Source organism: Tigriopus californicus, chromosome 3 (genome assembly GCF_007210705.1).
Source record: "Tigriopus californicus strain San Diego chromosome 3, Tcal_SD_v2.1, whole genome shotgun sequence".
Taxonomy (NCBI): domain Eukaryota; kingdom Metazoa; phylum Arthropoda; class Copepoda; order Harpacticoida; family Harpacticidae; genus Tigriopus; species Tigriopus californicus.
In genome coordinates this window covers 5,769,175-5,782,998 of record NC_081442.1, presented here as the reverse complement: position 1 = coordinate 5,782,998, position 13,824 = coordinate 5,769,175, and the positions used below count along the sequence as shown (strand labels likewise).

The 13,824-nt window shown below is 45.3% G+C and overlaps 1 protein-coding gene across 3 annotated transcripts in view; it reads left to right on the top strand.

Moving 5' to 3' along the window:
- LOC131877443 (ets DNA-binding protein pokkuri-like) overlaps nucleotides 1-13,824 on the top strand; it is a 36,919-nt gene that overhangs the window by 899 nt on the left and 22,196 nt on the right. The window contains exons 1-2 of one of the 3 annotated variants that reach the window (XM_059223114.1): nucleotides 6,594-7,427; nucleotides 10,873-11,023. The exons of 1 other annotated variant lie outside the window; for it this stretch is intronic. Coding sequence is in view for 1 of the 2 variants with exons in the window: in XM_059223113.1 (XP_059079096.1) it covers nucleotides 7,320-7,427 (108 nt within the window). In the remaining variant the exon portion in view is untranslated. Of the gene's footprint in view, nucleotides 1-6,587; nucleotides 7,428-10,872; nucleotides 11,024-13,824 lie in introns of those variants that run through there. One more of the 3 variants, XM_059223113.1, reaches the window with a different exon arrangement.

Below are 13,824 nucleotides of genomic sequence, written 5' to 3'. Positions count from 1 at the left end.
GAGCAAGTTGCCGAAGTCGGCACATCAATCTTTTGCCATTAGGCATTGGTTGAGACCTCATCTGTGAACGTTGCTGGGTGGATACAGAAAGAGAATTGAAAAAAGTGCATAGGTGCGAAATTGTCGACTAAACACATCCTTGGTCCAATAACTTCGCATGAGGACAGTCACACCACAAGTCAATGTAGCTGGAATTCAACCACTATGCATAATGTTGGAAGAAGCCCTCCTTTGAAATCACTCCCGCCGGATTCAGAGGAAACGGTGAACACTCTTCAAAATCAATCTTCAGGGGAGCTAGCTGCTTAAAACAGTTAGGTCGGCCAACTACAAATTCAGATTTGACACAAACATCAATTTGGCCTTTTAATCTCGTTTACTTTGCAAACACGTTGACCTTTGTTTGTCTGCCTCCAGAATTCACGCTTGTTACACATTTCCTACAGTGCTTTATTTCCTCAAATTATCTCGGCGTGAGAATGGAATCGTCGAGGCTCGTTGGGAATTTCAGATTGGTTTGGAAACGGTTTTTTAAATCGGATATAGGGCCGAGATGACATCAAGGAGGGCGGCACAAAATGCCTTCATTCTCCAACGGCCTTCCTGTCGAATTCATCTTTTCGTTGGTAGGTACCTCTTAAATGATGGAGGACTTTAAAACATCCAACGGACGTTGTAGTACGACCACTCAAGATTGGCAAATAACACGACTCCCAAACCAACCGTGTGTTGATTGCATTTGGTCAATGGAGGGCTGGCTTCAACAGAGGCATGCATGTTCTTCTTTTGTTGGTTCGAAGTTGGTTTAACGCAAATCGCACTTACCAAGCAAAGCCATGAGATCGGACAATTTTACAATTCTCTCGTCATCAGTATTTAGTTGTTCATCTTGCCCAGATGCGCAACTTGTTGATCGATTCAAATGAGCATGACTGCATTCAAAGCTGACCCTTGCCAGGACGCACCAATACCAAGCAGTGCCAAGAATTCATAGACTGAGACACATTTTCGAACAAATTATAAACGGGGTAGGTAGCTTGACAGACTCAACAAGGGTCGAGGGTTGTTATTAAAATGATTATTTTTACCTGCAACTTGTATTGCCCATGAGATTCCCTTTGCACGGTAAGGAGAGAAACGAGAAGGGAGAGGGGAGGGGGGGGATGACTTGGCGCTCTCGGCTCAATGATGCTCCAGCATTGTGGAAGAGTTAGTCAAAGTACCACTCCTGGCTACTTCGTTGGTCCGTCCAGGACGTCCAGGACAAGCTAGCCCTTGGTAGCAATTCGGTTCTCTCATCAGATGACGAGCAAGTGATGTCCGGCATTGGCTTGTACGGTCATAGAAGTTGTAGCCAGCCGAGGACGGATGATCTGGTTGGAAAGCGGAGATTTGAGAAGTTGAAAAGGGGAGAGGGGGTAGTCACGAGAGCGAATCTGCCACGATGAACGACGCAACAATCAGATTCGAAAGGATGTTGACCACAACTGTCAACCAGGGGGTTGTGCGGTAGCTTTCAACCACTCTCATGGTACTTTTGACATACCAATAAAGGAGAACTATGTGCTTTTGAAACTTAATGCAACTGAGTCGACCTTCAAATGATTCATTTATCAGTCCATTTTTACTCGTATTTGCTACTTCACTGCTTTTCAAACGTTTTGTTGAAATTAACAATCTTATCCTGCCCAGTTTTAGAATCTCCTCTTTTGTCATGAAGCGTTGAGCAGGTAAACATTGTGAATTAGTCTGGTTGCATTTGCTCGTCTGTAATATTCAGAATCAAGTCCCACTCCTCAGGTGCTCTAACCCCCCTGAATCGCAATATGACCGCAACCCAAGAATCGTAATTTGAGGAGGGGAAGGAAAAGAAAGGTTAACATCCTCTGAAATTTTCGACGATCGCATTCGCCCTCGAGGATTCTCTGTTTGTGTGAGAAAGAGTTCGCTTATTGACAGGTAAAGTGGTAGGCTCAGACATTCAACAGAGAAATAAAATAAAGAAAAACAAGCTGGCCTCGTCTCCTCACTTAGCCGAGATTGATGAATTGGTGGCATCCATCCATTGTTAAGCCAATTGCTCCTCTGCATTAGTAACTTAACTCCCTGATAGCTTGACACCTGGGCTTTTGATAACCCAATCAGATTTTATAAGAAGTAAATTGTGAATTAGAGACCTAATGAACCATCCCCACTCTCATGTGTTCCAACGTGCACAACCACCATTGGCGTGTTACACTCCTCACATACCTCAGTCACATGCAAATCGCGGGAATACGCATAAGGATGATCTCTAGGATCGGGTCTCTCCGAAGGTTTCCGTTGGAAAAAAGTGATGCTTGTTTCCTGCTCACCTACCCATGAATGGACAACGACATCCTCAAGAAGCCAGATTTCACAAAAGAGCCCTCCTTACTCGTCTTTCAGAAGGATCTCAAGTCTGCAGTACTATTAGCTAAGCGAGTCTCCGGAGATCACCCATCAACGCCTTGGAGGGTGAAGACGCCTTCAGAGGGTGTCTATTCGATACAATGACATGAACAAGACGACGGACGGCAACGACGACAACAGAGTTTGTCGATTCATTGTCGTCTTTATCTTGGGCGGAAGTAGTGTTGCTTCGTTGCTTCATCCTTGGGGCACAAAGGTTTTCTTTGGGAGGTTCAATGGTTGACCAACGGACATCACCTAAAGCCCTCACGAGAGTCACCATTACCAACGGCATTGGGTATGTAGGCCAGTTATGGGCTTAACTCTACTGATCTTTGACGAATTCTCATATCCCACAGTGTTCAAAGTCACTCTTTTCCTGGAAACGGTTTTCTAAAATAAACCGTGGGTCAAATCTCAAATGATTTCAAGTTGACGTGACAGTCATGAAGGATTGGTATACAGTCTAACGGCTATTAAAAGGTTTCAGGGAAATCGCATTGGTCTTATGAAAATGCCAATAACTTAAAACTGAAATGGAATAACCTCAAAAGGTGCATGCTGAACCCAAAAAAACCTTTAAGTGCTTAGATATGAAGCTCCTTGCGAGACTACAATTAAGCGAAGAAGAATTTAAGCAAATGCCATCACCACTGATTGATAGCTTACATAGGTATGTATATACGCGCATCCTCATTAGAGCAATCAAGTTTAACGATGGACCTCTCTACGAGTGGGTTGTTCATGGTTTGACTGCAATTCCATTGAGGCTATTGGCTGAACGTATGGCCTTCGTCAAGTTGCTTTTGCAGTAAAGACCAAATATGCCAATGATCCTGATCACGTTCACTTTCCTCGCTCAAGTAGTCCCTTAATGTTTTGAAGGATGTTAAAGGTTGATTCTATTATGGGTGATTTGTACCAAGCCGATTATCAAGATTGCCACCTCCTCGGTGCTGGTGCGTACAGTGCTCAGTGTCAAGTGAACAATGACACTAATTCTCCCTCGACGACTTCCGTTGGGAAAATGTAACGTCTTTGGTCCAAGGATCAGGTTTGCTCTCGAGTGCGGCCGAAGTTTTATGTGGGAGCGAAACTTTTTAAAGCTTTTTCTTCATCTTTTTCGGGTTGGTCTACGCTGCGAGCGCTTTTTCTTCTTCCTCGGGAAAACCGTTGAAGGGAAGTTGAAGCCGAAGAAAAGACTAATTGATGTAACAACCCACCACTGAATGGCTTTAGAGAAGAGGACTAATGACCAGATAAAGATACATACTCATTCGGAAGGGAGAAGACTAGGTCAAAAGGCCACAATAAGAGAGCTGAAGCACTACTCGGAGGGGAGAGTAATGCGCACTACACTGATTTCAATTCAAATTCCCTGCAGAAGAAAGCGTGAAGGGTAGATGGAATAAGCGGTCAAGCATTGCTCTCTAACCTAAAAACTAGCTGAAATGAATTGACACAAAAAGTCATGCCCTCTACGAAACCGATCAAAGGTCAACATGAAAGAGCGTCTTCATTTATTGAGACAACTTGTTCAGATGAAATCCAAAGCTGTTCTAGTAACATCCAAATTGGTTGGTAACAGTTTACACCAAGATTTGTTATTGGAAAGAGTCACAGAAAGAATGAATTGCTACATCGGTCTACTTGGACCAAATAAGAAATGAATCTTTTGCAACATAGCTGCACCAAACAACTCAAATCGTGTTCATGATCATTGTGTGATGTATGTCGAATGTGCAAATTGGCATGGCTGATAGCTATTAATGGAAATAGGGTTAGCCCACAGAACGATGTGGGACTGGAAAAGGATCCAGATTTTGGATCAAGGCTGTGCACTGGAGACCAGTAATTGTTGCCAAAAACGAGACGGCAAGCTTTGCTCACTTCTCTGCGCACAACTAAAGCAATCATGGAAAACCAACACGAATGTCTTTACATGCATTGGTGAGGGAAAAGGATGCCTTGATCCAAATGGTGGTTTGTTTGTAATGATGACCTACTGCTCTCAACGTGGAAATCGCACAGTCAACCGAGAGGGAAATTCGGATCAACATCGTTACCGAAATCAGAAACGGAACGAAGTACTTTTCATTGCTTGGTGAGCTTCAGCCAGCTCCAATTTTGTCGAGAGAAGGCAAATTACATTGTCATTTTTTCCGGATCTTTGGCCAAAAGCCAGGTGGAGAATTCACTGGGAGCAAAATCATTGAAGCCTCTCGCCACTTATCTCATTTTCCCTGTCTCCAGCAACCGCCAAGAGATATGTGTCAATGAGAAAGTAATCTCCTTGAATGGAATGTTCTACAGCTCGAGCCTTCACCTCATACCATAATCGTCGCGAGGCCATTCGTACATCCCATCAGTCCTCTGATCCCCAGATGTCTAAAAAATGGCTAAGCTCAAATCTTAAGGTCAAAATGACAACGTTGGCAGTAATAATTTAAATAAAGAGTGGGGAGGGGAATATACCAGTTAGGTACATTTATTGCATACAGTAATCCTCTTGTAATGTTCATCAGTGGGATCTTGATTTGCCTAATCCTACTGATTCCCCCTCCTTGTTTAGTGTTAGCTGTAGTACGGATGGATGGATGGATGGATAGATAGAAGTTAATCGACGTTTCACCACAAAAAGGAGCTTTTCTCGTTCACGTTCGTGATGTTCTGTTTCCACTTCCATGTTACAATCAGAGCAAGCAAGCCATCCCTGTTGTCAGTTTCAGTACACGTGGCTAAAACTATTGATGGTCGAAAACCCCACTCGGCGCACTACGTACATACGTATCTCATTGCCCACTGGGAACTGTTCTTATTTGCACGCGTGGTGAATTTAGAGCAAAACAATTGTCCAAATCAGCAAAGAGCCGAGAGGTTTTCGTCGTCAAAATGACGGATGAATCTCGGAAGATCGACAAGCACGCGACAAATGGCACGTTGGGAAAAGGCGATACTTCAACCCGACTAATTTGAATGAGTGTTAGATAAGCAGGAAAGTAATTTGATTCAAATCTGTCGAAAAAAAACGGTTCCTCGTTCATCCGACACTTTGGCAATATTTTGTGAAGCAAGCAGGATGGGTACAAGGTTTTGACAAATGAAGTGTGTCAGTTTAAAGATCTGGGAGGGGGTAGGGGGGGGGCTGTCAAAGCCGTTGTTGCCCCCGTTGAGACACCGTTCACTCCCAATGAATTGCACCCTGCCAAACATTCAATTCATATGGTACGCCCAAATTATTACAAGACGACGAGTCTTATACTTGCCCGTCCGGATCGATCTTCAAGTTCTCATTCCCCACCTTCAACCCCCCCTCCTACACACTCAAGTTTGGATCCCAAATAGCAGAATAATGAAGATGAACTCTATCGAATAAGATCCAGTTTAAGGTGTACAGTTGTTCCTGTACCATGATTCTTGCTATTGTCCATGTCGTTGGCCTGCACCTCCGGGCCTCCCGTATGCAGGACATAATACACATATCCATCGGCCTGACGACTCCACTGGGGAGTGTACTTCCCACACTGGCGCCGTTGTCAACCGGCACAACAGGTGTTTGGTTGGTGAGCTATCCTCGTTCAAAAGATTGCGTCGAGGTGGGTGATGATGATGAGGATCAAACTGATGAGCCTAAGACGGCCAGTGGTGGCTGGGCCTATACCCTCTCCCTTGTGGCCTGGTAAAGTGCTTAATGCTCGAGTACGCGATTGTGGATTCTTTACCTATTCTGTCGTACGAGTTACAAGCGTTGTCTGGTTGGTGGGTGCAAACTTGGAGACACATCTCAAGGAAGATGGGATGCTGCGGAGGATGTAACCGATCAGATCTCGAAGCCGCGCGCGCAAAGTGTAGCACACACGTGTTGCTTCATTCTCTCTCTTTAACAGCAAGTTGGAGGAACTCGGCGACTGCGCAACTCAAGCGCAACATGCACTCAACCTCGGGCGAGTTCACTCGGTTCAAAGTTCCCTTGGCGCAGTAGCCTCGAGGTTCACCGGTCGGCGTTGTTCAACGATGAGAGGTTCTCGTTGCCGTTCCCCGACAACTTCCCGAGTACTCTATGAGTATGCAACGGGGTCGGCAGTGGTGCGCAAGCCGGATTACGGTGTCCGTTGATGCTGCCCGAGATGGAACCCAACGCCGAAGACGGCGATGACGACGACATCGAACAAGATGATCGGCTTGAATGTGATGTTGCTGGACAAGGGGGAGGAGACGTTGCTGGTGGTGGTGGCCGTCGTCCTGCTCCTCGTTGTCGTGATGAGCACAGGAACAAGCGAGCGAGTCTTGTGTGTCCGTTCTTTTTCCAAGACGATCAAGCCGTCACTGACTCAGTGTACTGGCAGTCTGTAGAAGTGAGATTAGTAGTTGATGTCAACGACGGAGCAGGAACGGATCTACATCGACCCGCTCCTGGACTTTGAGACCAGGATATAGGATATAAGATCAGGACGGATACAAGACAAACTCCAAGAAGAGGATTGTGCTGTCGGTTGAATTCGTTGGCCTCACGTTGCTCACTCACTCTGGAGCCTCCATTGGGCACCAATCCTGTTATTCGAACCCATTGACGAGCAACATCATCCACTTGTTTCATTAGTTGGTTCCGTGTTCTAGGAAGTGATTCGTTGTCGTATTGGGTGACATTGGCTCTATTGGCCATGACCATGTTGGTGACAGATTCTGCTTGGTTGTTCCGGTGCTGCAATAACAAAGCGGTTGCAAGTGACTTTTAAGTTCAAGTGTGTACATCGGTGGATTTGCAACTCACAAATCGTTCACATCGCCACGCGCTTTTTGCTCTCTGCTCGCCGCTTCAGTGGCGTCAATAATACCAACCCTAGATTGACCCCCATTAAGACGAGGACAAGTCGTCCTAAAGTTCATCAATGGTGACCACACCCGACCAGAAGAAGGGACCCCCGACATCTTCGGCCAACTCGGCTGGGTCCACAACAGTCAAGAAAGATTCGCCATCTCCTCCGAGTGGTCTTCAGGTAAATGAAGCAGACGGAGAGTTCTCAGCGACTTCCGTTTTCCCGCCACCTTTCCGAATTACTCGTAGACCCATGATCGACATGCTTTTGCCTTGCTCACACGCAGAGCAGCCTATTCGGAAATCAATCGCACAAGTGGTCATTGTCAGGCCAATTGTGACTCAAGTGTTTTGGAGTTGAAGTCGAACGAAATAGTATTGCCTGACAATTCACTCTGGCAGCTAGTTTTTGCACAAGATATGTCCCGATCTTTCTTATAAAAATTGTTGTGCCGAGAATCCGGTATCGCATACTACTCACACTTCCCCAGGATGACGTGGTTACTTGGTTGAAACGTAGTTTGACTAAACTCCTTGTGGTTGGATGGATGGTGTATCTATTTTGGTTTGCCTTCAAGACCCCCATCAACAACCATTTCTTTCATATTACGTAACTGACATGCCAAGTGTTTTAAGGATGGGCAAACTTTGGGCCGCTCAAGCTGGTTCTATGGTCTGATTCAAACATAGGTGCAAAGCAAGCACGCACGCACCATAGCACCTTCCTCTTTCCCTGAGAGGCACATGTGTAGGGCCAACTAATGTGTTCCGATTCCGGTACACTTGCTTCGTTACTGTATAATTCAATCGAATTTTAATCACAATGCAGAGTGAGGAACACGTGTTTCTTTGAGCTTCTGACTTCTGAGTTCCGAGTTGGTCAAGAATTGATAGGTCAAGTCATGAACGACATCATTAATTGAGTAATGAGATAGGAAAACAGGATTTCGGCATTTCCTGACCGCTGCTCATCGCTATCAGGGTGCAATTATTCGCCTTAGTTCTGTGGGCTGTCAGAGCGAGGCCAGAACACGCACAACTTGTCAATATTGCATGAAGAGTCTGGCGACCATTTCACCGTTTAGAGACTTTGAGGCCCTGCTTGCGAAGTAATTGATTTCTCGATCTATGTACAGTACTGCATACGTACATACGAAAGATCAGGGCCAGTTTGGGGCGGAAGCTCGGAGCCAAGCCTGATTATGGCATTCAATCACAAATAGTCATAGTCTGAAGCTAGTCTTGGGAGTTTACGAATGAATATTAGATGAGTATCTGCAATCAAGATGGCTTTCTCTAAAATCTAAGCTCTCTTGTTGGTTTTGGCCTCAAGGTTGCCAGCACCACGGCCGCCACTTGTCCGGCTTTAATTAATAGTGTCCAACAAGGTGGTGGCGTTGAACGCACGAGCCTTTACTTCGGGGCTCAAATTAGCCAAACTTCCGAGTCGTCACTGAACGGGGTAATTTGGGCAAATACAATCATGTAGAAGCAATCAAAGGCTAACCAATTCGTGCAAGGGTTGCTGAAGAACAAGCAAAATGGCCTCGGTAAATTAACTGTAAATTGTACTTATTTTGACCATAATCGTATTATAGTCCACTCGGCACTCGGTGAGAAATTAAACCGTATTAGGGACACACGCACATTCCTGAGTTTCCCCCTTGATTCTACTACCACTAAAAGAATGCCATACGAGGAAACCATCAGGCAATTCTGCCTCCTGGTCTGCTTCGCTTTCAGGGGAGAGGCTCACCTCAGGAGTTTTTGCCACATTCAAACGCTCTTGTTTGAGACTTTGTTCTTTCCGTTTCACTGGACAACCACCGCTTGATCGACCCTATCTAACCTTTCTCTTAATTACCGGAAATTTCAACATCAAGTGGGTTGGTATGAAAATTGGTTATTATGGTTGGGGAGAGGGAGACATAAGTACAGTAGTAAAGAGAGGGGGAGAGCGTCTTCGTCCCATTCTGTGCCTTTCACCACCAATCGGTCATTACCGCGCTCTCAAGTTGAAGTCACTACCTAGTATGGAATACTTGGAAAATGGTGAATAGAGGAAGACCAAAGAAGAAGACGCTCAAACCTGTTTGATTTCAGGGGGACAAGCCATGAGCAGAGAGAGAGGGGGGGGCAAGGGGAGCGGAAATGACCAACATTCCTGAGATTTGAAGCTCCCTTTGGGATATAATGCCTCACTACTTAGGTTTTTCTTGAATCAGACCGGCACACCTGGAATTTGAGGAAAAGCACCACCATTGAGGGGATGCAGCCATGATGACACCATCCATGACCACCGCGAATAGTCACGCTCATAAATACCACTAGACCTACATTGAAGCAACAACGGCAACCACTTTGGTGTATTTGATTTGGACAATTTTGACAGTCTGCCCAATTTGGCTCCTCTAAGCGAACAAAAGAGTGCGCGAGAAAGACCAACTATAGTAATAGCGGGTAGGCTGGAAAAAACTTGCAAATCACGACATCACCATCCTTTTACGTCGAACAAGGAGTACTAATATTGTAAGAACGGGCCGAAGTGAAAGACTCGAAACATGAGCTCTCAAAGTAAAGGTGCTTGGAAAGTCTTTTTTTTGCCTTGGCAAACATGCTTCCCCGAGGAAGTGCATTCACCCAACTAAACAACTTATTTTTGACATCTTGGCCAGCCAACCACACTCGTTTCGTGAGCCTCATATATCTGTTGAGAACTTGGCGATAGCGTTTTCTTGACCGCTGAGGTTTTTTCACGTTCTACGTACACGTTTGGTTTCATGTTTGCTCGGCTCTGTTGCCAGACTCTCTTCCACCCAAATTTGATTCTCTCATTAAAAAGATACCCCTCTCTCTTGTTCTGGTCTTTCCCTCCTCCAAGGTTCAGGTGCCGAGTGTTTTGTGTCTCGGCATGAAACATTGATATCATACTACCTGAAAGGCTAGCTGTTTGGGGCTGCCTCTCCCATCCTGTTGATCTCATGAGGGCTCTTTCTCGTTCGTGCGATTGCACTTTGGGTGGGCTTTTTCAGATCATGAAAATGATGATGGTGGCTTTTGGCCCCGACGAGCTACGGAGAGTAGACATGCCATGAATATGGTCCCATTTCCGGTGCAGAGAGCAACCAGAGAAGAGTGCTCAAGAAATTGAAGAAACTGAACGAGATAGCGAAAGCTCATCAGGGAAAGATATTATCTTGCTTTGGAAAACTGGCCATTTACGACATGTGCAAGTAAAATGGTACATCTATTAAGCTGATAACATCTAGATTTTCGATCAACCCCTGGATATATGGAAACGCTCGAGGCCCCATGAGTTTTTTCAGGGCATTGATCGTGATGGTAGTTTGAGGTGATTTGAAGATGGCTTGGGTCATAAATCCCCGTGCTATTTCCTGTCTCGAACTGTTGATAGTTCGCAAGCCAGGCGAAAGAGAGCCTTTTTCAAGGAGAAAGACGCCCACCAACAACCAACAAGTCGAAGCTGACCCCCGGAAACGTTAATCTGGAGTCGTCGTTGTTTGACAAGCTTAAGCTTTTTTGTATGCGATGATGATAATAATGAGGACTTCCTATAATGGCCAATGGAATTTCACTTCAATGTGCCCTCCCTTATTTCTTTTCAGGTGAGAAAGCCGATGCTTCAACGCTAAAACCCTCATTTGAGCGCAGAAGAGGCGTCGTTGGTAGGCCGTATCAAAGACTAACCAACGTCAACGGTTCCAGGATTAACACACATTGAAAGAAACAAAAGGCTGGGACTAATCCATTCTAGGGGTAAGAGGATCCAAGTAGACTCCTTCTGGGAGTGCCAGTTTTACACCTGGTAGTAGTTCGCGAGTGCCTTGATCGTAGCTCTTTAGAACCATCTTTTGTTGGCTTTGTGTGGTAATAGATCTTCACAATTCTTCTACTCTATCTGTTATGAATTAGTCATCTTGGACAATTCTTAGACAACCGACGATGGCTGCAACGGAAGGTTCAGCAGCGTCTTTCGTGCTTCCATCCGTCTTAAGTAGTATTCATTTCTTCGCTTTTTCATCTCGAATCCTTCTTCGTTCCATTTCTTGATCCAATCTTTTGTATCCATGTGATTCGCTAGAGAACAAGTACCATATCCGGGTTCAGATTTGATGGAGACACGTCGTGGGACTGATGACATTTTCAGTGAAATGAGAGACACACTCACGCACTATTGGCAAGAGGATTTCCGCGACAATTTAACTGGCACACAGCTCATTTCTTATGTTAAGAAGACGAAAAAAATGAGCTATTAGTAATGTTCTCTTTCCTGCTCTAGAATCCACCTGATAGCATTCTCTTATTTGACATCGTTGCCCATGACTTAAGGTGCACTTCGCACATCCCTGTCCCTGATCCCTCATTCTGTCCTTCCTTTTCTCTCCCCCTCCCCTCCTCTCCTCGTCCTTTCCCCCTGCCTCAAACCCATCCATCCATCTATCCTTCCGTCCTCGGGACGATTCTTTCTCGTCTTCGCTTTTAGCTCGATCGAGTCACCAATCGTCCACCACCACCACCATGCCTTCTTTTCATTTTGCTTTCATTTCTGTTGGCTTGGAAAGAAAACGTTAAGTTTCCCACACCGCAGTGGCCACTGAAGCGGATTTTACCCCATATCGTTGCAGGAGGAAGAGTAGTGCATACAGAAGTACAAGCGCACAGTGCCCTGTCAAGAGGGGAGAGACATGACACTACCCTTAACTCCGGAGGGAAAGACAACATTTCAGGGCATTCGGTGCCCTACATACTACGTAGCTTGAATGTGTTCCTTACCCTTGTCGGCAAGACTGTTGAGACTGTTGAATGGCGGAGGATCAGAGGAGCATGAGAAGAGCGTAAATCTTGGACAGTGTCTTGCACTTATCCTCCCATTGGCCGGCCAGGTCTGTCTTCCGAGCTGGTGTACACATGTACTTGTTGCACCCTATTCAACGGGACCGGACGAAGAGCGGGGGGATGAAGTTGCCAATTATAACCCAGTTTATGAAGTTCGCTTGACCTGGAACGGTCAGTGTTCTTATGCTCGGGGATCACCGAAGAGAGCACCCCCAGAGAAGGAGAGAGTTGGAAATAATGGGAGAAGGATGCTAATGTTCAATGTCCTTGGAGGGAGGGGGTGGGTGGGTAGGTTAGGAAGTATGTCGTGGTTCAAGACGACTGGGACGTTCTTAGTCGACGGCAACAGGTTTATTTTCCGTTCGTAGATACGTAGTGGATGACGAGCAGGCGACAAGCAAGGAAGCATCCATGATCTTGATGGCAAACTAGAAGTTGGAATCGCATATCTCATGGATGTTAACGTGCAATATGTGCACGTGTATGTACACATATGGTGTTGGGTGGGAAGATATCGAGGGCGACGACTTGGATGACAAATTCTAACGGCTTTTTTAGATCCTCTCTTGAACATTCGGAAGTACCATCTCAGACTGGCAGTTTAGTACTTTGAGGGATTCTCGATTAATTTTGCAGTTCTCCAAAATCGTCAATATATTCCTTTGAGCCGTGGAAGTAGCACATGAATTGAAAAACCCATCGTCTAGTTCTTGTTCTCCAAAGTGATTGAAACTGCTCGAGCTGCTCAATCTCGAGCGAGCATTTTTGGGTCATCAAGGGGGTTCAAGTTTCGCGATGAAGGCGTTTTATACATATATAGAGAGATAGATTTGCCGGATCCGCTCCTTCTCTTGGAAATAGTATTCAGAGCACATGTGTGGCCACTGTTGCTCTTGTGGGTGGAAGTAGAGTAAATGAGACCGGAGAAGAACGATAGAGAAGAAGTGAGAGAGAAAGAAAGAGATAAGAGTGAACGGAAGTTCATTTGAATTGGAGATATTCATATTTCAAAGAGTCAGGGAGGTTAAAAACCGGGAAAGAAAGCGAAACAAAGTGAAATGTATTTCTCTATTAAGAAAACGATCATCTCATAGTTGGGAAAAAGAGGATGGCACATCGGCGACAAATTGTGAGGAAATTGTCCGGTTTTCTTTTATTTTTGCTTGTGTATTTTTTTCACAGCAGTGAAAGGGAAACTAAGCATCATGTTCATAGACACATTACTTCATCTCGTTCTCGCCAACAAGCTAGATCTGTGTGCATGCGTGGGTCCTTGTGACTTGAGGGGAGCAGAACTGATGGCAGTAATGATTTACTGAAATTTCCGCACTTTTTCCGACGGCTTGGACACTCTCACCTATTAAGGACAAGAAAAAGAAGACGAAGAGGGATCACTTTTTGCGGTGCCCGCCAGAACAAGAAAACGGACACGAGAAGCCATCTTTTTCTCATTTTCTGAGCAAGTGACAATTTTTCGCATCGAAAAGGACTCTTAATCGGTGGAAACTTCCCAAGATTAGCTTGCTCGCTCTGGTCTTGTGTACCTACGGCCAAGGCGGATGTACGACATTTTCAGTGAAATGAGAGACACACTCACGCACTATTGGCAAGAGGATTTCCGCGACAATTTAACTGGCACACAGCTCATTTCTTATGTTAAGAAGACGAAAAAAATGAGCTATTAGTAATGTTCTCTTTCCTGCTCTAGAATCCACCTGATA